Raw genomic sequence first — 25,330 nt, forward strand, 5'->3', positions numbered from 1 at the left:
GCAGCTGATTGTTTGATATCATTGAAAGCTCTAAAAGGTTTGCCATCCCTGCCCTAAATCAAGAAATTAACATAAAGTGGTCCGAGTTGCTAATAGTCTAATCTCCCCGACAAATGCAAATATAAATCCTTGTTATAAAAGGAGGGATTAATAGATGTGACTTTAAAATAAATGTGTTGTAAAATGCTTATAGAAAGAAAAGATGGAGTTAAAATCATGGATTAGTCACCAAGTTTTACTTGGTATTTTTATTATGCTGCAAGCCAAAATATTTTTATTTCCATGGGAATTTCTTTGATTCATTTTTTTCAGAGAAAGAGAGAGAGAAAGAAAGTGAGAGAGAGAGGGTAGTGGTAGGGGTTTTGGTAGTAGCATTTTATCTATTTTCCAAATGTTTGAGGGATATTATTGATTTTGATAATTGTGATCATATAAAGATTTCTTGGGTGTTATTTGTTGAAGTTTTCTTTATGGCCTAGTTCATAGTTTCTGAGAATATTTCATGTGATTCAGTAGAGTTTTCATTGATCATTGAGTCCCAGAGGTCTATCTATATTGATTAGATAGAATTTATCAGTTGTATTATCTAGATAGTCTACATTTTAATATTTTTCCTACTTGACAAAATATTTGGGTTATAATTCTGGAAGTTTTTAATTAATATGCTTTGGAGGCTGTGTAGTTATATCTTCCTGATGAATGAATCCTTTAATTCTCATGTAATTACTTAATTCCTCATAATGCCTTTTTTACCATTAAAGTTGATTTTATTTAATATTAATGTTGGCATATCATTAACTTTGACGAATGTCATTCTTGCTTTAATCTAATATCATCATTCTTGCTTTAATCTAATTTGAGGAACTCTGGATTTTAACTAGTGAACAGATGCGTTTAGGTTTGCTATGCTTTCTGATGTATTTAGATTTATTTCCACCATCTTATTTGTATTTTATTTTATCACTCTTTGGTTTCTATTTTCTCTTTTCATGCATTCTGTTGGTTGAGTGATCTTTATTCCCCTTCCCTCCTGTATAGATTTGGAAATTATACTTTCTACTTATAATTTTGAATAATTAATCTTACATTTTCCTGACTGGATAAAATTAATATCTATATCTGATGCCTGAACAAAATGAGAATTATTATTCCACTTCTATGGTTTAAACTTTAAATTTTGAAATAATATTAAACTCAAAAGAAGTTGCAAAAATAGTGGAGAGTATCATCTATCCAGGTTCTTTCATTGATAACAGCTTATCTAAGTAGAGTATGTTATAATAACCCAGTAAGTAACATTGGCATGATCCTGTTAACTACCTATATTATTCTTGTTCCATTCTTTAACCCTCCCCCTCCCCCTGAGTAGCTATCATTGTTATTTATGCAACCAATTAGGCCTGCCTTTACTAAGATGTTTATGTTCTTGGTCAATATAGACTTGTTTGGCTTCTCGTTCTTCCTGTCTTAAAATTCCTTCTTTCCAGAGTCAGTCTTTTAGTTCTCTCACTGAATACCCAGTAGCAGAAAACTGTTTGAAGATGTCTTAAATTCCTCATTCTGATTAATTGCTTAACTGTGTCAGTTCAGAATTCTAGATCGACAGCTGTTTTTGGACGACAAATTGTGTATTACTTCGTTTTCTTCTGGCCCTTATTTTTGTCATTAGAGTTTTATTATTCACTAATTCTTCTCCTTTTAAGTGCATATTCTGTCTTTTTTCTCTGATTGATTTTAAGATCTCACTGTCTTTAGCATTCTGGGTGCTTATCACAATGTATTTAGATTAGGACTTATTTTGTTTTTGCTTTTTCATACGCAGTGCAGTTCTTCATTTTGAAGATTCATACCTTTCAATCCTTGAAAATTCTCACTTGTTCATTTTATTCATTTCTCTGTAACTTAGGTCAGTGTTGAATCTCATTGTTGTTTAACCCCTTTTTACTTTTTCACCCCACTTTGTGCTATAGTCATCCTATTTATTAATTTTCTCTGAAACCCTACTATATATAATCTGACCATTGGGTTTTTTTAAAGATTGTTACTATATATTTTCCCTAAAAATTTTCTGTATTGATTCAAATCTTCTTGTTCTTTGTGCATAGTATTTTGATCTTTTGTTACTGGTTCTATTTCTTTAGTCACTAAATCATCTCAAACATGCTCATTTTTAGACTGTGTTTTCCAATTGCTCTGTTATAATAAATTGTTGACTCTCCTTTACATTGGGACATTTTCTTCCATGGTTTGTAATTTTTGATTGTGAGGTAGTGCCCACATTCATTCCCATTGCTATCTCCGTGACCTGATTTGTTGAAATTTTTCTCTTGTCTGATTTTGCATTTTATTTCTTTGAGTACCCCAAAGCCTCCCCTTTTGTAGAAAAAGTACTACTCTAATTTTGGGGCTGTGCATTTTAATACAAGTGAACAGTTTAAAGTCAGAACTGTCACCCACCTGTGGCACACAGTTGATATTTATTTTCTCTGGAATTTAGAACCTCAAGATGATGACACAACTCTTATCATTTTTGGCTTCTGTGGCTAGAATTTTTTAGTTCTCCTTTCAAGAAAGGTCTGCTCTTAGTTGTGGCTTCTTCATACAAGGACCTCAGTTTCCACTCCCTGCCCCAGTTGGGTTAAAGAGAAAATATTGTATTCTGTATGGACAGAAATATTCCAACCCTGTTGGACCTTAATCTGTATTGTATATACTCAAGATACATGCAAGAACAGCTGGTGCATCTTTCATTCTGCTTTTAGTATTCTACGTATTTTTGGTATCTGGAGAGTGCCCCTTGTTCTTCTCAAACTCTAGCATGTTGTCCTGTTTTCATCTAGTATTTCTGAGTATTTGAAGTATGGTATAGGAGAGCAGCCATTTCAAACCATGTTGCCTGAGATGTGATGAGGACTCTCCTATGACCAGATAACAGGGCTTTGTATTTTCTACCGCTTATCGGCTTAAATAGGTAGCTAGGCTTGCTATTCCCCAGATTATTTTCTGAAAGCTTTGTCATTCTGTTCATTCCCATCAGGGACTCAACACTTCACAAATAGTCTTCCTTGGAACATGCATCTGAGTTGGAGAGAATGACGTCCTTTCCCTTCAGTTTGGTCTTATAATTTGTCCTATGAGGAGCCATATACTCCTGTTTCCTTTATTCATCTATGAAATTTTCATTTCAGACCCTTCAAAGTTGTGTCCTTTAGACATTTCTACTGTTTATGAGTTTGTGTCATGGTTATGAAATAATATTTTCTAGTAAATATGCATGATAATCTGCTTATTTCTTTATTGCTTGATGATATTAACAGGGCTGGAAACGACATGGCTTCTACTGCTATTTGATTGGAAACACACTGTCCACATTTACAGAAGCAAACCAAACATGCAACAATGAGAAGGCTTATTTAGTAACTATTGAAGACAGGTATGTAACTATTTTAATTTCATTTTAAACTGTTTCAAAGAGTAAAATGTTTTCAGAAAATCCTAAGCATCAGAATCCTCCCAATTTCTGAGTAAATTAGATGTGATCCTGAGGTATGGTTTATAAAGGCAGAAACATCAAAACTAATGTTCTTATTTAGATGCTTCATTGCAAACAATATAAAACTTTTTTTTGGTACCAGTGATCGAACTTGGGTCCTTGCGCTTGCACAGCAGGCGGTGAAACCACTGAGCTAAATCCCGGGCTCTATAAAATACTTTATTATGTTTAGTCCTATACAGCAACATTCAGAACAGTTCACTAGTAATTTCCTGAATGTAGTTTATAGATTTAACTCTTTTCTATCTATTCCTCAACATTTTATAGAGGTGGAAGTAAAATTCTACAGCTCAAAAGCCTGCAGTCTATCTTTACCATTCTTTCCACCACAAAGAGACCAGAGAGAACTGAACCTGAGGATACTGAAGGAAAGACCGACTCACACTCAGTGTTTCCCAGTGTCCACTCACAACACAGATCGCCTGTGGCCTCACAGGTGTGGGGATTTCCCACCACCAGCCAGCAAACAGTTCTGCTCTGGACACCAGCTGGACATCCTCTGACCCAGTTCACCTCTGGCACTGTCTTTCTGGAGATGGAGTTGGACTGAGGGCTTCAGATGCCAGCCTCAAGCCCGGGGTTCTTCTGCCTGTGCTTCTTTCTGACAGTCAGGCTACAGAGAGGAGTTCCCATCCCTCTTCTTGGGTTCAGCTAATCTGTTTGAGCAGCTGAGAACTCAGGGAAACATTACACGTACTGGCTTATTGTAAAGGATACAGATGAAGAGGTGCACAGTGTGAGGTGTAGGAGAAGGGGCTTGGGGCTCCCTTGACTTTTCTGGCTGCATGGACTTCTGGGGCACCTCATGTGTTCAGCTGTCTGGGAGCTCCCTGAACCCTTTCCTTTGGGGTTTTTATGGAGATAGCATTGCCTAGGTGTGGTCACTAATAGCCTGGGTGGGGCAACCCTGTAAGGCCTGGCTGTTCAGAGTCTTCTTGGCCTTTCTGTGCTGCCTTCCTTGCTCCATAGCATGGGGAAGGAGCCCTCTGGACTGAGGGGGTGGGGCTTAGGACCTGCTTACTGTCAGACAGGGTAGGTCAGAGTTATGCATGGAACTGTGGACAAAAACCTATATAATAGATAAGTATTACAATATCACACTAAATCCTCTATTCATTCTTTCCATATTTCCTTTAATTTCTTTGCTTTGCTTCATTAATATGCTGATAGGTTGATAAAATCAAATGAACATAGGAGAGTTTAGGTGATTTGGATCTCTAGGGTTCCATCCATGTTTGAGAATTATTGACTTATTCTTCACCCACTCTTTGCAAAGCCTTGGATAACAGCAGACACAAACTTAGAAGAAGTGTGAAAATGTCCATTAGAAGAAGTAAACAATTGTTGAATTTCAATATAATACATTAAATTTATTGCGACTTCAAGGCAGGCCCAATAAAAATCTAGGTAGTATGACTGATTTTAAAAATCCTTTTATAAAAATGACCATCACATAACATTTGCAATTTGCAGTCTTTATAAAAGAACAATTTTCAGCTTACACTCTTTCCATAACATGCTAATACAAGGCACATATCTGGAAATCATAATGTAGATACTTTTTAGCTTATATCAAGGGAAGTAAACTGCTCCTGGGGACATTTTCTGGTCTGTGCTATATTTGGTCTATTGGAAAACCATGTACAAGATTTCACTACATTTTATATTTGGTTTTCTTTAGATGTTTTCTATGATATTTGTATTCTGGAGCTCACTAACTCTGTTGTTAAATTTGGTTTTCAGACTTTTAAGAACAGTAATTGCCTTTGGACCTTTTCATTGTTTTTTCACTCTGTTTAGGGTATGAAGTTATTCGGACTATGTGATACATGTTCAGTTATTGCTGGGTCTCCTCACCCTCCTTTTCCGCCCTGGGTGTCTCTTGCCAGTTGAATTGTACTGTTACTGGCTTATACCAGTTCCATAGATGAGAATCTGGGCAGGGGGAGCATGTTAGAATTCCTCATTCCAATCCCAGCTCTTTCTAGAAATTGGATCTGCTTTCTTGTATTTCTTGATAGTTTTTTGTTTCGTGGCTGAGATAGGAAATTTATGCGGGAAATCCATTAGATTATTCCATTTGTATTATCTTTGATAGTGTTACTGTTTCTCTTTATGTGCTTAATCAAGAATCAAGTAGAGCACTTGATTTGAAAAATGAACTGAGTTTTTAAACAATTTTTTAAAAATTGCCGATTTCACAATTATTGTTTTCAAAAATTCTCTTCAATTTTGAGGAAGGGCACCAAGGGTATATAGAGCTAGGAAGAAATAATCTAAGTATCTCAAATCATTTTATTTGCTCAGTTATGTGCCATTTTCCCCTTGTAAACTAACATTTCTCTAGTGGAAATTATTAAAATTCAAATGACATATAAACAAAATACATTGGATTACCAACTGAATCATAGATCATAGAACTGAGATAGTTTTCAGGTTGATAATTAAAAATGTACATAAATGTTCCTAAAGACTAGTTGAATGTTAATTTTTATTTTAAAGATATGAACAAGCATTCCTGACTAGTTTGGTTGGATTGAGGCCTGAAAAATATTTTTGGACAGGACTTTCGGATGTACAGATCAAAGGGACCTTTCAGTGGACCGTGCAGGAGGAGGTCCAGTTCACACACTGGAATGCGGACATGCCAGGTACGAGAAAGGGCTGTGTTCACCCTGCCCATCCCCCAGCAAGGGCAGTTACCCCTCCGTGTACCTTTCCAAGTAGGCCGTGCAGCCAAGTAGATCATGCAAGTTCATTGTGCTTTCGATAACTTTTAATGTTTCTACTTTCTTCCTTTCCTCTCCTTTTTAATCAAATCCCAATGAGTTTGCAGTGTTCTAAGGAAAAAAAAAAAAAAGGAAGAGAAAATTGCTAGTTATTTGCTTCTGGTCTATTTGAAAAACACTTATGAAATTCTGTGTGGTCACACATATGCCAAATAGTCATCTTATTTTTGAAAACTTAACACTATATGAAATGGATGTAAAGATTTTCAGAGCACCGATGAATGGAAATATTAGTGTTTTTGAGGGGTGGGGTAAATGTAGTGCTTATGTAGAATTTATTATTCTGATTATCTTGAATGTATCACTGTGTTTAGCCTTGTATTTGCCTTGGATTTTATTCTGTCCTTGTAAGAACCCTGGAAGATAACCCTAAATATCTTCATTTAAAAGATATTGAAATTGGGACTCAAGAAACTTATGTGATTAGAAAATTTCTGAGCATGGGTTTAGACTAATGGAGGTAGCTGCCAAACTTGTGCTGTTTGTACTTGCATCCACCAGCCAGCTATCAACTTTGACAGCTCATCTTTCATAATTAGGGGCTGTGATTTCTGAAATAGAGTCTGAGAAATTCTTTGTCTTCTTTCTACACTGGTACCACTGGCATACAACGTGACTCAATGTGATAACATCCAGAGAACTCAACATTCTTTGTAGGAAATATTTCACTGTACCTGAGTCAAAAGCTAAAAATGGAATAATAGCCCAAGAGTAGGAATTTACTACTTTGCCTAATATATCCTAATCTCTAGGAATCATTTTAATTTGCATTTTCAGCTTTCTATAAGGAAAATATATCAATAAGAACAGTATGATTCTTTTAAAATTATTATTAAACTATATGAAAAATGCTAAGATTTTAGATAATTAAAAATAACTGAGTAATATATTAAGAACTGAATGCATACTTTTTAAAAATCCTGGTAAGACTGGTTTCTTATTCTGTAGCTTTTACTTTGCCTCTGTTGCTCATTCAGCAGTAGGGTTCTGAGAGATGAAGCCTGGAATGTCCTTAGGGAATAAAAAAATACATCACACTGGAGCCCAAGGGGGAAGGGAGGAAGAAGAAACATCCATTAAATCAGTATTTTTGCCACTATGGCATATTTGATCATACTAAATATACTGTGTCATTAAATGTCTATGTGTGGGGCACCCTGGCAGATGTTAGAAATCCAAAATGTTATAAAAGTTCTAACTTAATATCATAATTCAGTTCAGGATATAGACCACACAAACAAAAGCCAAGAATGGTGTGAAATAGCACACACCAACTGCACAGTGTTACAATAGATTCTTTAATTTTCTCATTGCGCACAGGTTTTTAGCACACTCTTTCACACTCCGCTTTGAGTTGTCTCCTGTGAGCATGGTAGGTCTTCAGTGTCTTAGTCACTTTTTCATTGCTAGGAAGAAATACCCAACACCCACAACTCAAAGGAGAAAAGGTTATTTTGGCTCAAGTTTTCAGACCATAGTTGGCTGGCTCCAAGGCAGGAGGGAATGGTAGAAGGGTCTGGCAGAAGAAAATGTTCACATCACGGTGGCCAGAAAGTAGTGAGAGAAAGGAGGAGCTGGGAGGGAGATACACCCTTCTGCATCACAGCCCCAGTGACCCTTCTCCAGCCAGGACCCGCTCCTGCCCGCACATTCAGCAGCTGAACTCATTAGCAGACGAACCTACTGATGAACACAGTGCCCCACCATCCAGTCACCTTCCAAGAGTCCCGTCCTGCCTTTGAGGACACAAGGCTTTGAGGCACATTCACCATCTGAACCATAACATTAGGTGAGCACTTGATAAGTGAATTCTACTTTATGTGTTTAATGTTTAACGCAGGGCGAAAGGCAGGTTGCGTTGCCATGAAGACTGGGATTGCAGGGGGCTTATGGGATGTTCTGAAATGTGACCAAAGGGCAAAATTTGTGTGCAAGCACTGGGCAGAAGGAGTAACTCGCCCACCAGAGCCCACGACAACTCCTGAGCCCAAATGTCCAGAGGATTGGGGTACCACCAGTAAAACAAGCTCGTGTTTCAAGGTAAGTATCAATCACAAAGGTAATAAAGAATTTGAATTATCTGTCATCCCTAAGAATTAAAAATGAAAGCAAACAGAGAACACATTGCTCTCTAGGCTCCACCTGGAGAGATTGTATCTGGTCTTATTGGTTTGGAGAGTGCCTGGGCATCAGTTGTTTTCAAGAGCTCCTTGGTTGAATTCTGATGGCCAGGTGCATTTAGAACAACAGAAATAATGAAGAAGCAAATGCACCTCACAGTCTTCCTCCTTGGGTTGGCATTGCCACCTGTGCTCTGTTTCTCTTCTTTCTCCCAGGCCTTCTATTCCTATTCTGAGCTCGTAAGTCTTTCCATCTTTATGAAAAATTTTGTTCTCCGTCATGCTATCCTCTTGCATCTCAGTTTTGTTCTGCTCTTGGAACCCAAGATTATAGCTAATGTAATTGGTGGACCAGTCTATAATGCCACGTAGGTTTTCTAGAGAGAATGCTCCATTTTTCTGATTTAACCTCCAATGATTATAATGATGGGAGATGAGGGCTTTGAGAGGTAGGCATACATGACGTCTCAAAGCCCTTAAAAGACAATTCAGTATTCTGCTATTATTTTGTGTATTCTTAGGTTGGGCTCTCAACTTTTTCCTTATGCAATCAAGTTCACCAAAATAAACCATCAAACAAACAGAAACAAAAACAGAAACAGACACTCCAATGAATTAAGGATTTGGGTCTTGTTTATCTTTCTTATAAGTTGTGTCTTTCCTAGAAAAAGACTTAGCCAAATGTAGAACTGTTATCTACGGCTTGCTGATACTCAAAGTATTATATTATTATTATTATTATTATTATTATTATTAGGTACTGGGGATCAAACTTGGGACCTTGTGCTTGCAAGGCAGGTGCCAGAACCACTGAGCTAAATCCCTGGCCCATGTGGCTTGCTGATACTGTTCTGCTCTCAGGATTGCTTTTACTCCATCCCTTTGGACAGCGTATGGCATGGAACACCTTCTGAGACAGTTTGTCAAGGCTGACGAAGAGCTTGTGCCAGGGCCGAGGGATGTAGCCCTGTGATAGAGTGCTTGCTAGCGTGTGCAAGGCTTGGAGTTCTATCCCCAGCACTGGAGCACAAAAATATAAGAAGGAAAGAAATTGTTTCAGAATGAAGTTGTCTAGTCTTCTCTAACTCAAGAAGGTTATACTCAGTTGATGTGATCCAGTCAGGGTTAAAAGCATAATATATACATGAGGGAATATAATGGGCTAAGTGAAGAAAAGTATTTTGTAAACAGAGTATCAACAAACTAACACAAAGTAAATCAGGTATTTTATTAGTACCTCTGGAAATCTTGCATCGCGGAACAAGAATCAGATTCATCTTATACAGCCCTCCTCCAGAGGGTGGTATCCTCCACCCAATGGAGGGTTATCAGTTACTTGAGAGGAGCAGCAGAGATCTCTAGAGCTTGGAAGTGAACTGGTAATTCCCCTGTGGACAATATCTAGGTAGATGTTCAACAGAACAACTTTGACGTTTGATCAGATAGCGGAAGTCAAGTTCAGATCAAGGTCAAAGTTGTCTTATGTTACCACCTGGGTAGCCATAGTCCATTGGAAGCAAATTCCTTTTTTCCACAAACCTATGCTGGTGAGGCTCATGAATCACAAGGAAAAATGAATGACAATTATAAAAGTTGGTGGCTGCAATGAACTCCTACACTGTTTGATACTGATGGCCATGTCCCAGAATGTCACTGTGAATTCCATTTATGGTTCTATTTGCAGTCCTATGGATAGTATGATATAGTCTCTAAATTATAAAGTTTATTAAATTTAGTGAGGCTTATAACCCATTTCTGCCAGGTGACTTTCTGTCACTATACTCTGATGCTCATTAAAATGTGCACCTGTAAGGAAAAAGAACGAGGTAGTTTTGAAGAACATTACCAACAATGCGTTGAAAGGTTGCCAGAAAGGTTCCTGTTTAAGTGAAACAGGATAACAAACTGTGGCACAATTTCAGGAAGGCCATTTTCCCTAAAATATCCCTTGTTTGTGTTTATCTTCTCCACATCAAAACTTTTTTTTTTTTTGGCATTTCAACGCTGCTCTTCATGCTTAACCAAATTAATCCTGTCTTCCACAATGAGCTGCTTACCTAATCCACATGCCTACAGTTTCTAGGATTTTAATCTTATTTCTCTTTTTTTCTAAGGGTTTCTCAACAAAATCATCCCCTGAGTTTTGCAACCCAAATAGTCACTAATAAATTGACTTTAAATCAAGAGAATCACATTGTTTCAGGCCATGGGAATGTTTTGCTTTTCTATCAGTGAAATCTCATCCAAAGTAAATGATTATTTCTCCTGATTTGATAAGCTATGAAGTATAAAATAATTTCTGAAATCATCTCATCTTTAGCTGTTTGCAAAAGGAAAACATGAGAAGAAAACATGGTTTGAATCTCGAGATTTTTGTAGAGCCCTGGGTGGAGAGCTAGCCACTATCAAGAGTAAAGAGGAACAGCAAACTATATGGAGATTAATAACGTAAGTATCTTTTCTATATAACGCTTCTTTCTTTTCCCTATTAGTGTGAATGATATTAAGAAAATACTAATATTTCTGAAGTTGTTTGTTCAGGATGCTACTCTGAATTCCTGTATCGTGTCTCAAATCCATGGGCCCTCTTTGATCTAGTTTAAGTTCAGAATTTTTAAATTTTATACACGTAAACTCATCAATGTATTACTCTGTAAAGGTGAAAGATGCCCATTATATATTTGTAGAATGAATGAATGAATATCTTCCACTGCTTTACAATAATTTATTGTCAAACAGAGCCCTATTTTCAAGATATTTATGGGTTGTACCCAGATACACATCTTGGCATTTTATTGTTAGTTGTTAAATCTACTTACTTCTGCACTCTCTGCTTTTGTTTTGGAGGTAGCTTTCGATTCTGGTTAATCTTTACAGGTGACCAAACTTGTTCCGTGCAGTAGCATATGCCCCCTTTATGTTTTGTAGGAGCACTGGAAGTTATCATGAGCTGTTCTGGTTGGGACTGACATATGGAGGTACTTCCGAAGGATTCGCCTGGACTGATGGTTCTCCGGTGAATGATTTGATTTATTATGTCATTTTCTTTACCATGTATTTATTTTTGTTATCCTTTGGTTTAGTCAAATTTTTTGTAAGACAGGTTGTTGTGATAGTTATTTTCCTATACAAAATAAACATGAATTTAGGGTTTCTGTTTTGCCCTTGCCTCATTTAGTTTTGCTTAGCCTAAGCCTAAGTATGGCTGGCTGGATGCAAAAGGAGGAATGAAGGCATATTTCAGTAGTTTATCTAAAATATCTTCATTCTATACAAAACTGATGCATGGAGTGCTACCCTTCTTCAAAACCGAGCCTCCCTAGATCAGCACAAGTAGGCACAACTTGGCAATCCCTCTGGTTGCCGTCAGGGCTCATTCAACTTCTCCATTCCCAGAATTGGAGAAATGAGAAGTTATTGGCACCGGTGGCAATATTTAGCTTCTGTGGTCATCACGGGAAATGACTGCGTATAATTTCAGTTCTGCCTTCTTGTATAACCCGTCTTCCCACTTTGCAAGGCACGTGGGGAGATGGTCTATTTGATGGCTCCATTAATATTTGGATTTTATATTTATACCTCAAGAAAATAGATCAGGATGCTTAGCCCAAAACTGTAGGCTCTGCAAGCCCACGGCTTTCCGTTACGTCCGCTGTTCATTTTGGCAGTTTGGTGGCTTTGTTAGCAACATTTTATAGGTCATTTTCTTCTGTAAGAAGAATTAATTGTATTTCTTTATCCTAAGCATCCAGTAAAGAGAAAGCTTCCAGAAAACCACTGCAATATTACCCGTAAGAATGGGTTGCCAATTTAGCAACTTCCCAATACTGAGTAGTGGAACTCTTTTGCGAAGTTTTTCCTATATATAAATCCTACTTTTGTGGTGCTTGAATCCATTCTATTTAATGAGAGTAAAGAAAATGTTGTAATAACCGATTGTCTACTCTCATCAGCTACAAAAGTTTCCATGTAATAAAAGCTGTTCCTTTCCCACCCATGTTCATAAATTGTTTCCAAAGCAAAGCTACTGTGAAAAAAAGGTAAATGGATGAAAAATGCATATTTTTTTTCTGCTTGAATAGATGATTGGCATTGGACTGATATAAATGATAAAGATTGTGATTTAATGTTTCTGATAGAGTATTTTTTCTTGGCCTTTTGGCTAACATCAAGTGTAATGTTTCTAACACAGGTTTCCTATGAAAACTGGGCTTATGGCGAACCCAATAATTACAATAATGTTGAATACTGTGGTGAGATGAAAGGTGACCCTAATATGTCCTGGAATGACATTAACTGCGAGCACCTTAACAATTGGGTTTGTCAGATACAAAAAGGTATGGTCGTCTACCTTACTCTTCCTCTAGATTCGAAAACCAACCTGACACCCCCGTATCTTCCTTTTATTAGTGGAACCAACTAAGGTAACAGAATAAGGGATCTGTCAGGGGTCGACATTTCGCACGGTAAGAAGGAAGCTGCTAGGGCTGGGGATTTAGCTCAGTGGTTTCACCGCCTGCTGCGCAAGCACAAAGACCCGAGTTCGATCCCTGGTACCAAAAAAACCCCAAACAAACAAAACACGCAGAAGGAAGCCGCTGAGCAACAGATAAATGTTCCAAAGGGGCAGAAGACCAAAAGGCCACCGCAGAATTCTGGACAAGAGTCACATCCACGAGAATTGTTCTCATGAGCAGCACTTCTGGCCCACGTTCTGCTGTGGCAGGACTAGGTGGGAGGGGCGTGTCCTGCTCTGTGGAGCAGAGTCAGGAAAAGGCAATGCAGTCTCTTTTTTGGGATTTTACCTTCTGAGCTTCTATATTAGTTATCAGATAGGTAAAATTGTCCCCAAGTCCGAATATTTTAAGTATTGATTTCTGAAAGGTTCAACGTTATGAACAAACAACATCTGGAGGTTCCTGATAGTTTTAGACCTGCCCTGTTGTGGATGGTGACTCAGAATGTTCCACGTATCCAAGTCACGCATCACAGTCAGAGGATTCTGGGTCTTAGGTCAAGAAAAACAAGCAAATAAACCGACCTATCCTTGGACCAGAATATAGATCAGCTTTCTCCGCTGGCTGTCGGTAGACGAAGGGCTCTGCACTGCCCTCTGGTGTTGGGGACCTGTGTCCACAGCCAACTCCACTGCTAGAGCCACTCCCTGCCCTCCTGCAGGCTCTGCATATTTTCCTTACTGCTTTCCTTCCTGTTTCCCCATATTTTCCTTATTCTTTCTCCAATGGGCCAAGGTTTTTAAAAAGGTCTCCTAGCTACCAATGGCTGGTAGTATCCTTTTTGCATCATTAGTAGTTTTGCTCTGTTCTTGCAAGTATTTACTATATTAAGCCCAAAGCTTGGTAACCCGAGTCTTTTTGTCAGAGTCCAACAAAATCTAGATATATTATGAACTGCTTGGAAAGAAAACTATTTTATTTAAACATACATTTAATAAGAGTCTTTGAGGAAAATATATTTGTGTTTTATAAATCAGTAGTACACATGGAATAGTTTCACATAATACAATTGTAAGTTCACAGCTAGCTATAAAATGTCTGACTGGAAAACTAATATGTTTTCTAATTTCTAGCACAGAATGATTGCATTCATGATGGGGAGTTGATGCATGCACATAACACATCTTCATCCCTTTTATGTCTACTTCCTCCCCTCCTCCCCCTTCTATCTCTTTTATCCCCTTCCCATTTACAAAAGGTCGATCACCTTGTTTCCTAGTATCTATCTATTTTGCTCTTAAATTTATTTATACTTTGTGTTTCTCATATAAGAGAAACCATACCATATTTAGGCTTCTGTGCCTGATTTATTTCATTTAATATCACGGTCTCAAGGTGCATTCCAGTTTCCTACAAATGCCTCAAATTTATCCTTTTTTATAATAGAGTAGTTCTCCATTGTGTATAAATACCACTTTTTTATCCAATCATCTGTTGACGGACACATAGTATGCTTCCAAGATTTAGCTATTATGAGTTGTGCTGCTGTAAACATGGGTATGCATGTATTGCTATAATATGATGTCTTTAACTCTTCAGGAAGATAACTTTCAAGGGGAATAGCTGGATCGAATGAAGTTTTTATTTTTAGCATTTTTAGGAATCTCCATACCGACTTCCATAGTGGTTGTACTAGTTTATATTCCCACCAACACTGTGGAAGGGCTCCCCTTTCCCTGCAGCCTTACCAGAATTTGGTATTATTTGATTTCTTGATGATTACTGTTTTTTTCATGAGATTAAATCTATGTTGTTTTAATTTGTACTTCTCAAATGGCCAGCGATTTTGAATATTTTTTATTGTATTGGCCACTTGTACTTCTTATTCTGAGAAGTGTTTATTCATTTCAGTTGTTCATTTTTTGATTGGGTCTTTTATTTGTGGGTGTCTAATTCCCTTGAGTTCTTTATATATTCTAGAAATCAGTCCTCTGTTGAAAGAGTAGTGGGCAAAATGTTTTCCCACTCTGTAGGCTGTATCTTCACTCTGTTGATAGTTTCCTTTGCTGTGCTGAAGCTTTTGTCGATTCTTTTTTTTTCATTTGTTGATTCTTGATATTATTATATACTATTGTTATTTTTTGCAGGTGAGGCTCATTGCCCATCCCTGGATTTTCAAGAGTTTTTCCTATTTTATCTTCTAGCAGATTAAGCGTTTATTTTAATATTTAGATCTTTGATCCATTTTGATTTTATTTCAGTGCATGTTGAGTAAAATGGGCTTAGATTCCATCATCTACATGTGTATAGCCAGTTTTCCCAGCACTGTGTATTAAAGAGACTATGTTTATGTTTTTAATAAAGAGGTTCCAGTTTATGTTTTTGGCCCCATTGTCAAAGATCAGATGGCCAAATGTTCCTAGAGTTGTTTCTGCATCCTCTATTCTGTGAAAAATTCATATCTATTGACCCTTTACTATATACCAATAACTCACATACTGTATTTTACCCCATTTACGCATTTTACTCATTCCTTTTTTGTAGTTGAGAAAATGAGGGCTCAACAACTTACATGTAGCCTTGGAATTTGGAAGCAGGCTTCCTGATTCTAAAACTCATGTCTTTCTCTTTCCTTTGTATGATGCTATTTGTGCCTAGAAACTGTCTTCTAATTTCTGCTGGCCATTAGTGTACATACTTGGTTTAAATATTCATTCCTAAATCCTTTTCCTTTACTGCCCTCCCATGGTATGAATGAATAGGAATCTGAGTGTCTGGGTAAGGGGGGTGGATGGTAAACAGTTTTAGCAGTTTTGCCCCCTAAGAATATAAGGATTAGAGCACATTTATATCTAATTTTCTCTGTTTTACAGGGAAAACACCAAATCCAGAGCCAACCCCAGCACCACAAGAAAGTAGGTGTCTCTGTATTTTCTGATCTCTGTATGAGTTGCCTTTTTCTTCTCTTTCCTATCTTAATGAAAACAAAACTAACCTAGGAAGGTGGAGAGAAGCTCCTAATACCTTTGAGACTCTTGTGAAAGCTTGCCCACAAGCACAAACATAAGACCTGTTAGTACAGCTTCCCATGGGTCCATGGATCAAATTCAAGGGCCAGGTTTCCTCTTCTTAACACATGGTCAGTGGCTGCAGTAACCAGTCACCCCAACAGGGTGGCCTAAAAAAATACACATTTATTCCCTCGCAGTTCTGGAAGTCAGAAATCTAAAATCAGTTTCACTGGGCCAAAATCCAGAAGTCAGCATAACCATGCTCCCTGCAGGGACTCTGATGAGAATCTGTTTCCTTGTTTTTACCAGCTTCGGGAGCTCTCACAATCCAAAAAGGTGGTTCATGCTCCCTTCCTCCGTCTTCCAAACCAGCAGTGTGGTACCTCGCCTCAGTTGCCATATTGCTTCTGACATAATCAGATCTCCCTCTGAGTCCTTCTGTAGACACACTGGGGTCATATTCAAGGATCATCCAGATAATCCGGGGGACCTCTCCTTCTCAAGATCCTTCATTTAATTGCATCTACACAGTTGCTTTCACTATAAGATAACATTCACAGGAGCCAGAGATTAGAGTCAGAGTGTCTTTGAGGGTCCTTGGCCTCTCACAGCCTAGAACCATGAAACTCCACGATCTGGAAGAAGCCTTAGACCTCTTAGTATGTGAATTCCTTGGTTCTCCAGTTCTTCTCTAAAGTTCCCAGTCCATCTGTAAGAGGCTCTTTCTTATACAAGGATGAAATCCAATTGCCCACAGCTCTCATGTGTAGGACCTAGGACACCATGGGACACGTATATAACTCTTTCCAGCTGTGCTATTTGATTGATGAAAGTAATACTGGGAATTCTTTTACCCGATAAAGACACAGGGGGTTTGGTTGGGAAGAGAAGCTGGCTGGTTTTAACAGGATTGGTGGAAAGTAGATATTTGGCCTTAGGCAAGTTAGCCATAGACAGCCTCCTTATTGTGGGCTCTCAGAATTTTAGATTGTCTTTAACATAGCTATTCTGCCCATACTAGATTTTTTTTTTCTTTTAATGTAAGTAACACTCATCACTTTTTCTCATTATGTTTTCAGATCCACCAGTCACTGAAGATGGGTGGGTTATTTATAAAGATTACCAATATTATTTTAGCAAACAGAAGGAAAACATGGACAATGCGCGAGCTTTTTGCAAGAGGAATTTTGGTGACCTTGTTACTGTTAAAAGTGAAAGTGAAAAGAAGTTTCTATGGAAATATGTAAGAATATGGTTAAGACTGGGATAGTGACATGCTATACATGTAGATGATGTCTGCAATTGGCAGCCCATGATATAATTTCAAACTATGTGCTGAATTTGAAGCTCCTGAATTCAGGGGTACAGATCTGAACGTCTGAAGGAGAAGGCCATTGTGGAAATTATACCTTACGGTTTGAATATTCAGGGCAGAATTGTAGAATCCAGAAACATTTTTTAGTCTGGGCTTTGGTAGGATCCATATTTGAGTTTATTAATTTGTGGTTCAAAGTTTATAATTTCCAACTAATTGTTATGTATCAATCAGAGACCCTTTGTATATCAGACAGCTTCATTCTTAATTAAAGTATCTGATTTGTTGGATCGAATCATTGGCTAATACATAGTATAGCATGATTATTCATATAAAAGTATTTGTTGGTTGTACCCAAATTGTCAGCTATTACTGAAGGTCTAATTTATTTCTTCTAAGAGTGCTTGGTCCAATATCTTCCTGATTAAAAATATTTATGGTATGGTTATTGTTTGCCAGAGAAGTAGGAGGGAGAACAGCAAAAAAATGTTGATCGATACTGAAGGGAAAAAAATTCATTTAATTACAATGGTATGATCGTGTGGTCTAACTTGTTATCTTTGTGAACTTACCTTGCTTTGAAACTCTCAGGGTATGTCCTAAAATGTATTCATGCAGTATTTTACATCTTTATAACCTACATTAAATATTAAATCCATGCAGATGAAAAATATTTCTTTTGATGCACAATCTTCACTAGCTACTTTTTTTAAAAAAGATGTCTTCAACACCTGTTACAGGCATTTGATATTATAGAGAATGACTTAAGGCATTTGCTTTATAAATGTATGTTGTTAAATTATGTGCATATTTTTTCTTTTTACTTCTATGAAAAACCCAATTTAAAATATACAACATTTCTGCATGAATTCCTTCTTAGAATAGTTTCCAAATAGGTGCTCTCATTAACATATAGGTTTTAAGGACTTGCTTAGTATGTGGTTATAAATTAATCTGTATGTCAAATTTCATGTTCTAGGTAAACCGAAAGGGTGCCCCATCAATGTCAGCATATTTTATTGGTTTATTGATCAGCTTGGATAAAACGTTTATGTAAGTAAATTAATCCAAAACACCTTTGCATAGGACAAGCCAATCTGAAAATACTGAGTTATTTTGAGACTTTTGCTTTGCCAAACACATTTTAAAACCCCTACAGCATTCTCTATCTGAAAAGCATTTCTCAAAAACAATTGAAAATAATCCTGTTAAATATTTTCAACATTAATTAATCTTAAACAATTCAAAATTGGATTTAGTGATGCAAAGTATCACCTGTCTTTGTTTTAGGAGATCCTTGGTTATCAGCAAATCATCAACTAAGAAGATGTATTTGATAGATAGGAATTTTGAATTTAATTTAAAAATTTTCCTGCTATCTCACTCATTGCTTAGCAGAAATGGCTTCAAGTATACGTTTGTTCAAAAGAATGATTATTTTGCTATTAAATGCAGGGGCCAGAAAAAGCAATGAAAGATGGAGAAAATTAGAACATTTTTGAGGTTTCTTTCCTCATTGATTAGTATGCATGTTCCCCTGAATTTGAACAGCAGCCAGGCATGTCTTAGCCACATACATTTTATGGAACTTTCATGGCCATCTTTGAGCAATGGAGAGCTAATTTCAAGCTTGTTATTTCTAAAGAACAGGAACATTTGATTTTCCTTTGGATGGGCACCCATTTTATCATCTCTAAAATGAGAAGGCCAAATTTGATGATCTCTTTTTCTTTCGGATCTTCCTGTCTCTGAATTTGTAGAACTTATGAGAACAGGCCTTGGCCCACCTACCTTCAAACAAACCTGAATCAACATAGGAATCAGAGAAAGGGCCTAGTGAGTAACGCGATACTCGCTGCCTTTCCGTGGTGGTTTGGTGCCAAGGAGGACCATGGGAGAACTTTGGCTTCTGGGACACTTCCGGAGTCACTGGGATCTCCATTTTTTTTCTTTTACTTCAGGACTAAAGGTAGTTTCTTCCAGGGAGGGAAAAGAAAGCAGATATTTAATATTCATATCTCTCTGATAGTGGCTGATTTACTGATGGCTGATGATATCTGAAAACAAAGATAAGAGACTTTAAGATTAAATGTAATTTGGAGTTATTTGTAAATTGGACCCAAAAGTGTCAAGATTGTTACTTGCAGGCACAAAGCCCGGGATACAGCCGGTGTGCAGGCCTTTGGGGTTTTCCCGTCGGTCTCTCTAGGTGCCCTCTTCTGTTTGCTTGGTGTCCTGTGCTCCCTTCGCCTTCACTCACTTGCCTTTTCCTGTTTCTAGGCCATAGCCAATTATTTTTAATGACTGGATTTTTGCAAAAATTCTTGCATTTTTTTTTTTCCAGTTGGATGGATGGAAGCAAAGTGGATTATGTGTCTTGGGCCCCAGGTGAACCCAATTTTGCAAATGAGGATGAAAATTGTGTAACCTTGTATACAGATTCAGGTAGACAGCACATAAATCTTCTTGAACGTGCTTTGTGATGCGATGTGTCGTTTCCTACAACCTTAGGCTAAAAGTAACAAGTTGTGCACTTACACTACGAAGGAAAAGAAGAGAGAATTCTAATTTTAGCCACATAACTGTTCAATTTTAAGGATACTTACCATTAATCTAAAAAATGACATAGTATTCTCACTTCTTCCCAAGTTATAAAACAGTTTTTCATGTACTTGAGGAAAATACCTGGTGTATATTTATCTATCGCTTTTGTCTCTCTCTCCAGTTTCTTGTTGTACTATAAAATGGGAATAATGACGTAATTGACCTGTCGGTGAGAAGGCTGAGATAATGTCCCTAGAGCCGAGCAGATGCTTAGGTGTCATTAGACTATTCTTGCCAGTGATTACTAGCTGGATAATATTTCTGCATCGGCAAGTAGCCCTAGAAATCTGTCCGCTGAGTTGAACGACTGTCAGCTTAAAACAAGTAACATGGATTCTTGTAGTCACTTGTGCAACATATAAAGTTGGATTGTTTTCTAAACTATGCTTGAGAATCCTTACATAATCCAAGTACATACCTAAAAAAGTGTTTTTCAGCATAAGCGTGGAAGTGTAATTTAACTATTTTTGCTCTTTGCCAGGCTTGTGGAATGACATTAACTGTGGTTATCCAAACCCCTTCATTTGCCAGAGGCACAATAGCAGCATTAATGCCACCGCTGTGCCCACCACACCCCCTACCCCAGGGGGCTGTAAGGAAGGTTGGAAGTTTTACAACAACAAGGTACTGTGCTAGGAGAGGTGGTCACAGTCTTGGCATTGATCAGTGTGAGTGTGACAAAGCACATCTTTCAGCTCAAAATGAACTTTCACCCACCTCAACATTTTAGGGAGTTTCTGGTGAGAATAAGTGGAGATTCCAAGGAAAAACTTTCATTGGTGATGGAAAGCATATTTGAGATGCTATCCAAATAGTTGTGATCTTCATCTCAAGCGGGAGTTAAAATTTAGCAAAGACAGCCTGAGAGTCATAAAGCTAACTTCATTTTTAGAGTTCCTATTTGGTTGTGAGAAAATTTGTATTTACCTATAATCATCTGGAATGACTAATTTCTTTAGAGCCAACTTTAGAGTCAGCTTTAGTTAACCCCTGTTTTTTAAAATTCCATCTCAGTGTTACAAAATCTTTGGATTTGTTGAAGAAGACAAAAAAAACTGGCAAGAGGCACGGAAAGCTTGTATAGGATTTAAAGGGAATCTGGCTTCCGTACTCAATGAAAAGGAGCAAGGTACGTGTACCACCCTCCAATGAATGACGAGTTTAAATATGTGTGTTTTCCCCTAAAATGGTAACACATCGCTGACTGTACGGCCTTTTTGCTTTTTTAGTGCAAGTAAACATCACTTATTCAAAATGACGTTATTCAATCGTAGACACAATTTGCTGGGCTTTTTACATACAATTCATTCCCATTTTCGTAGCAACTCCGTGAACCAGGTATTGGTACCCAGTTTCCTGAGAGAGGAAACAGTGTTTAGAGAGACTTGAGTCAAGAAACTTGCCCCGTAAGAAGAGGGTTTGGGGATCAAATGTACGTCTGGTCAGCTTGCATTGCATTCTGTTTCCACCAGATCTGTCCATGTCCCAGAGAATCACGGAAGGGCAGTGCTAAGAATAAAATGAAAAACTGCTGACTTCACATTTATTTCTTTTTCAGTCACTTGATCGTATAACGTATGATAAATAAAACTGATATATATGAACTTTGAACAAATTCAGAAAAACGTTTTTTATGAAACATAAAGATAAGCCAGATCTGTGAAGAACACTGAAGGAGAAAACCTGCTGTGTTCATATAACAGATTGTAAACATTCATTGGACTTATTGTCAAAAGAAAGGCACCTGTCACTTCTGTATAATCTCTTGGGGCTGCCTTTGGCGAAGTAGATATTAAGTTAAATTTGTGATTGGCACTTGAAGGAGGATGTTGGCCAGCTGCAGGAGATTCAGGCTAAATTGACGAAGGGTTAGGAAACCACTGCAAGTGAATTATGGGTCAAAGAGCCTCAACTTAAACAGTTGGCAAAGAGAGGAAGTGAACTTTGAAAAGGTCTTCGTGTATGGCCCAAGAAGGAAGACCTAAGGCCATGGAGTGGCAGTTACAGAGAAATAATAGATTTAGGCTCAAAATGAGGGATCATTTCAATAGCTAGAAGTGATCAGATGAGCTTGGTGAGGGAGGTGAGGAAGGAATTATGAAAATGCTTGGACAGGAGGCGCTCAAATGGATACTATAGAGCCACATATGGCTGGTACATGGTGTAGAAAAGATGTTCAGTAGAAGTTTGTCGCGTGTATAAATTCACGAGGATATTGTAGAAGAAATATAGACTGAATATTCTCTTTTGTTCCGAGATTCCTTGACCTCCAAAAGCCTTTACTACCCAACATAATATATCCTCAGAAGTATGAGACTAAAACTTTTCATAATGCTTTCCCCAATGTTTATGAATGCTGCCATCAGTGCTGCTCTCATAGAACACTTCGTGCAATAAACCAACCAAGCTTTCACTGAGAATCTTTGACAAATTCAACAACTTGCTAAATACTGGAAGAAAAGGGTCAAACCATAGCACACTAGGAAAGAATATAATATTCACATTTCTTTGACTGGCCTGCCCCATTTTTGGGGCTTAGCTACCCACCAGAGAAATACAGTAATTGATTTCCTCTCTTAACCACAAAGTGCTGATTCCTGGCATAACAAAATTAGAACCTGGGGAGTAGAGATGTGCAGAAGGAAACAATTTTCAGATAAAATAACGTTATTCTTGGCAAAACACACATGTTGCTGAATTCTTATTGTGGTTGTTGGCAATTAAAAAAAAAGTCAATGCTTACTATTGGCAGGTGGAGCTTTTCCACATTTTATTTCCGGTTAGGGATAAGGCATAAGTTACCATTTTATTTAAGGAACAAAATAAAACCAAAATAAATATCTACCCTTGCTCTTATTTCTCTGAAAAATGTTGGATGAAATGTCTTTTTGTTGTTGTTTTTTTTCTTATTTTTAGTTGAGAAAAAGTCAGTCTCTACATGAAGTGTTTACTACTTCTACTGTTCTGCAAAAAGCATAAGTATCAGCCATGAGTGCTCTGTAGAATTACTTATTTTTTTTGTTAAATTCTTTTATGGATACATTTTAGGTATACAACACAATTACATTTCTCATTGGGAATTGTACCTTTACATAATGCATCTTGGTTCTTATTTTTTCCCCATCCCTAGCCCACCCTTCCCTATTTACAAAGACTTTATTTCCATTTCTCATCATTTTTCCTTTCCCTTCTTTCCTTTCCCCTGCCCTTCCCACTACCCCTACCCCTTTGGACCTTTTCTTCCTATTTTGCTTTATCGATTATTCATTCTAATCACTAGTACATTTTAGGTATACAATATAATGACATTCATCATTGGAAATTTGCACCTTTACATAGTCTCTCTTGGTTATTTCTCACCCTTGGCTTTACTTATGAATAAACAATTTTATCTAATTTGCACCTTCTATTGGTAACCCCATATGTAAGGTCATTGCTTCCTGTTTACATTCAGTAGACACCTTTAAGCATATAGATTGGCAAAATGCTGTTCCACTGAGCAGGTGGTTGTGCACCTTGGAGTTCATGACTTGGGCACTGTCGCTAGCAGCTGAAGGTTGGAGGAGGCACAGGGATGAGCTAAAAGAAAGCAGTGGATGCATGTACAGTGAAACCTTTTATAGCCTCCAAATATTTGGCATCATCCTCTGCGACAGAATTGTTTTCAAAAAGGAAAAAGCTACATTGTTCCGCATGCTCTGAATTTCTCTAGATGCCCTCACCCAGTGAGGAGATCACTAGCCTCAGGATGGTCCCTGGGTCCGGGCACAGGCACAGATGGTCACTGATCCCTAGGAGTTGCTGGCCCAGGAAGAATCCCGACTAGGTAGCTCCTTTGGGTTGGCGGCCTGAGATATTAATGATTTGAGGGCCCGGTGTCTCTTTTTTGATTTTCAGAACTTTTCTGTGCTAAGAGGCCTCTCTCCTACTTATTATAATTGGGTTATTTGATTTACAGAATCAGGCCAGCTGCCAAGTCATAGGGCGAGCTTTTATGAATTAGGACATGTACTCCTTTCTGCAGGCTGGTAGGCAGGCACAGCCAAATTGGAGTGCACGTCACAGAGAGGGGCACCAGATGGACTTCAGCCTCCCTTTCTCCCCTTTTCCTGGTGCCCCTGGAATGGGGTGCAGCTTGCACCCCTGTCTGGAGAGGCCTAGATAAAACCTACACTTCCCCTGTAGGAAACCCTCCAACGTCTAAAGTTCAATAGCTACCATGGTGCTAAGGTTAGAATGTTTTCCGGGTAAGTTCCTTTAAGTAATAATAAAGACTCACATCCCGTGCTCAGAATTTTGAAGTTAACATATTTTAAAATATTTTCCCTATGTTGAATATGAATGCCCAAATTTAAAAGCATTTTGCAAAAACTTTCTTTTAGCATTCCTTGTCTCTCACATGAAGGAATCCACCTTCAATGCCTGGATTGGGCTGAACGATGTCAATTCAGAGCATAAGTTCCTTTGGACGGATGGACGAGGAGTTGATTATACCAACTGGGGGAAAGGTTTCCCTGGTGGAAGGAGAAGCAGCCTTTCTTATGAAGATGTAAATATCGCTTTCAGATCTCCTCTCTATACATTGTCAGCTTCCATGTTGTCATCTTATTTTTCACTAATCTCCTGTGAATAATCTCAGTGTACTCTTTGATGTGGGCACTTTTTTGCAGATTTTAACTGTTTCAGACGGAGCCTACCTTGAGAGAAGGGCCATATATTTTGTTAAGGACACTTTGTCTTGGGGATTGGGGTAGTGAATGGTTGGGAGACCTGGCTCCATGCTAAGCCTAATTAGTAATTAGGACAAACATATGAACCTAAGGTTATCAGTTTTCTTTGGATCAACTGCCCTTTATCCCTTGCAGCTATTGTAGGATGGAGGGCCTGGAAGCTTCTACTGTACAGTAGCACTAGTTGTAAAGGTATCATCCACATCATCATTATCATTAGTAAGATCATATTTATAGAGTGCTTATTATGTGCCACAGATTGTCCTGAGTGGTTTTTTACAATAACCTATGGATGGTCTTCATTTTACTACTTTTGATTGTGTGTAGTTGAATAGTCAAGTTAGTGGTGTCTGACGTCATATCGAGGATTATGATAATCAAGAAAAACATGTAAGATTTTGTTTTTACCTTTAAAAAGCTTACACTTAAGCCAGACTACAAGTCTTAGGTAAGGAAGAAGACAGTAGAGAAATGAAAGTGCATAAAGAGGGGTCATCTATAAAGTACTATATTAAAGAGGAAAACTCAGTGTGGTGTGCAGTCATTTAATTGGCTGACATTAACTTTGTGGAAGCCACCATCAGTGCATGATATTACAGAGGGGGATCTAAAAGAGAATCAACTATGAATACTTTCTATGAGGAACTTAAAACATAATCATCAGAGGAAATAGGCAGGAGGATGAAGAAGGCCATGCTAGGTGAGCCAGGTGAGCAAAGTCTTCAAGAAGAGAGTACTATGTATGTTTGCA

General features: G+C 37.9%; 1 protein-coding gene across 2 annotated transcripts in view; it reads left to right on the top strand.

The window, feature by feature from the left end:
• The window catches only part of Mrc1 (mannose receptor C-type 1), a 95,410-nt gene that overhangs the window by 51,660 nt on the left and 18,420 nt on the right, over window positions 1–25,330 (top strand). For both annotated transcript variants that reach the window (XM_004859962.4, XM_087207219.1), the window contains exons 10-22: window positions 3,318–3,433; window positions 6,056–6,204; window positions 8,183–8,382; window positions 10,783–10,910; window positions 11,391–11,478; window positions 12,655–12,799; window positions 15,793–15,834; window positions 17,010–17,173; window positions 18,225–18,298; window positions 19,590–19,690; window positions 20,331–20,473; window positions 20,864–20,978; window positions 24,232–24,398. In XM_004859962.4, the coding sequence (XP_004860019.1) occupies window positions 3,318–3,433; window positions 6,056–6,204; window positions 8,183–8,382; window positions 10,783–10,910; window positions 11,391–11,478; window positions 12,655–12,799; window positions 15,793–15,834; window positions 17,010–17,173; window positions 18,225–18,298; window positions 19,590–19,690; window positions 20,331–20,473; window positions 20,864–20,978; window positions 24,232–24,398 (1,632 nt within the window). The remainder of the gene's footprint in view (window positions 1–3,317; window positions 3,434–6,055; window positions 6,205–8,182; window positions 8,383–10,782; window positions 10,911–11,390; window positions 11,479–12,654; window positions 12,800–15,792; window positions 15,835–17,009; window positions 17,174–18,224; window positions 18,299–19,589; window positions 19,691–20,330; window positions 20,474–20,863; window positions 20,979–24,231; window positions 24,399–25,330) is intronic.

This window comes from Heterocephalus glaber, unplaced genomic scaffold (assembly GCF_053883595.1).
Source record: "Heterocephalus glaber isolate CG9 unplaced genomic scaffold, H.glaber_assembly_v1.0 deba00000768, whole genome shotgun sequence".
Taxonomy (NCBI): domain Eukaryota; kingdom Metazoa; phylum Chordata; class Mammalia; order Rodentia; family Bathyergidae; genus Heterocephalus; species Heterocephalus glaber.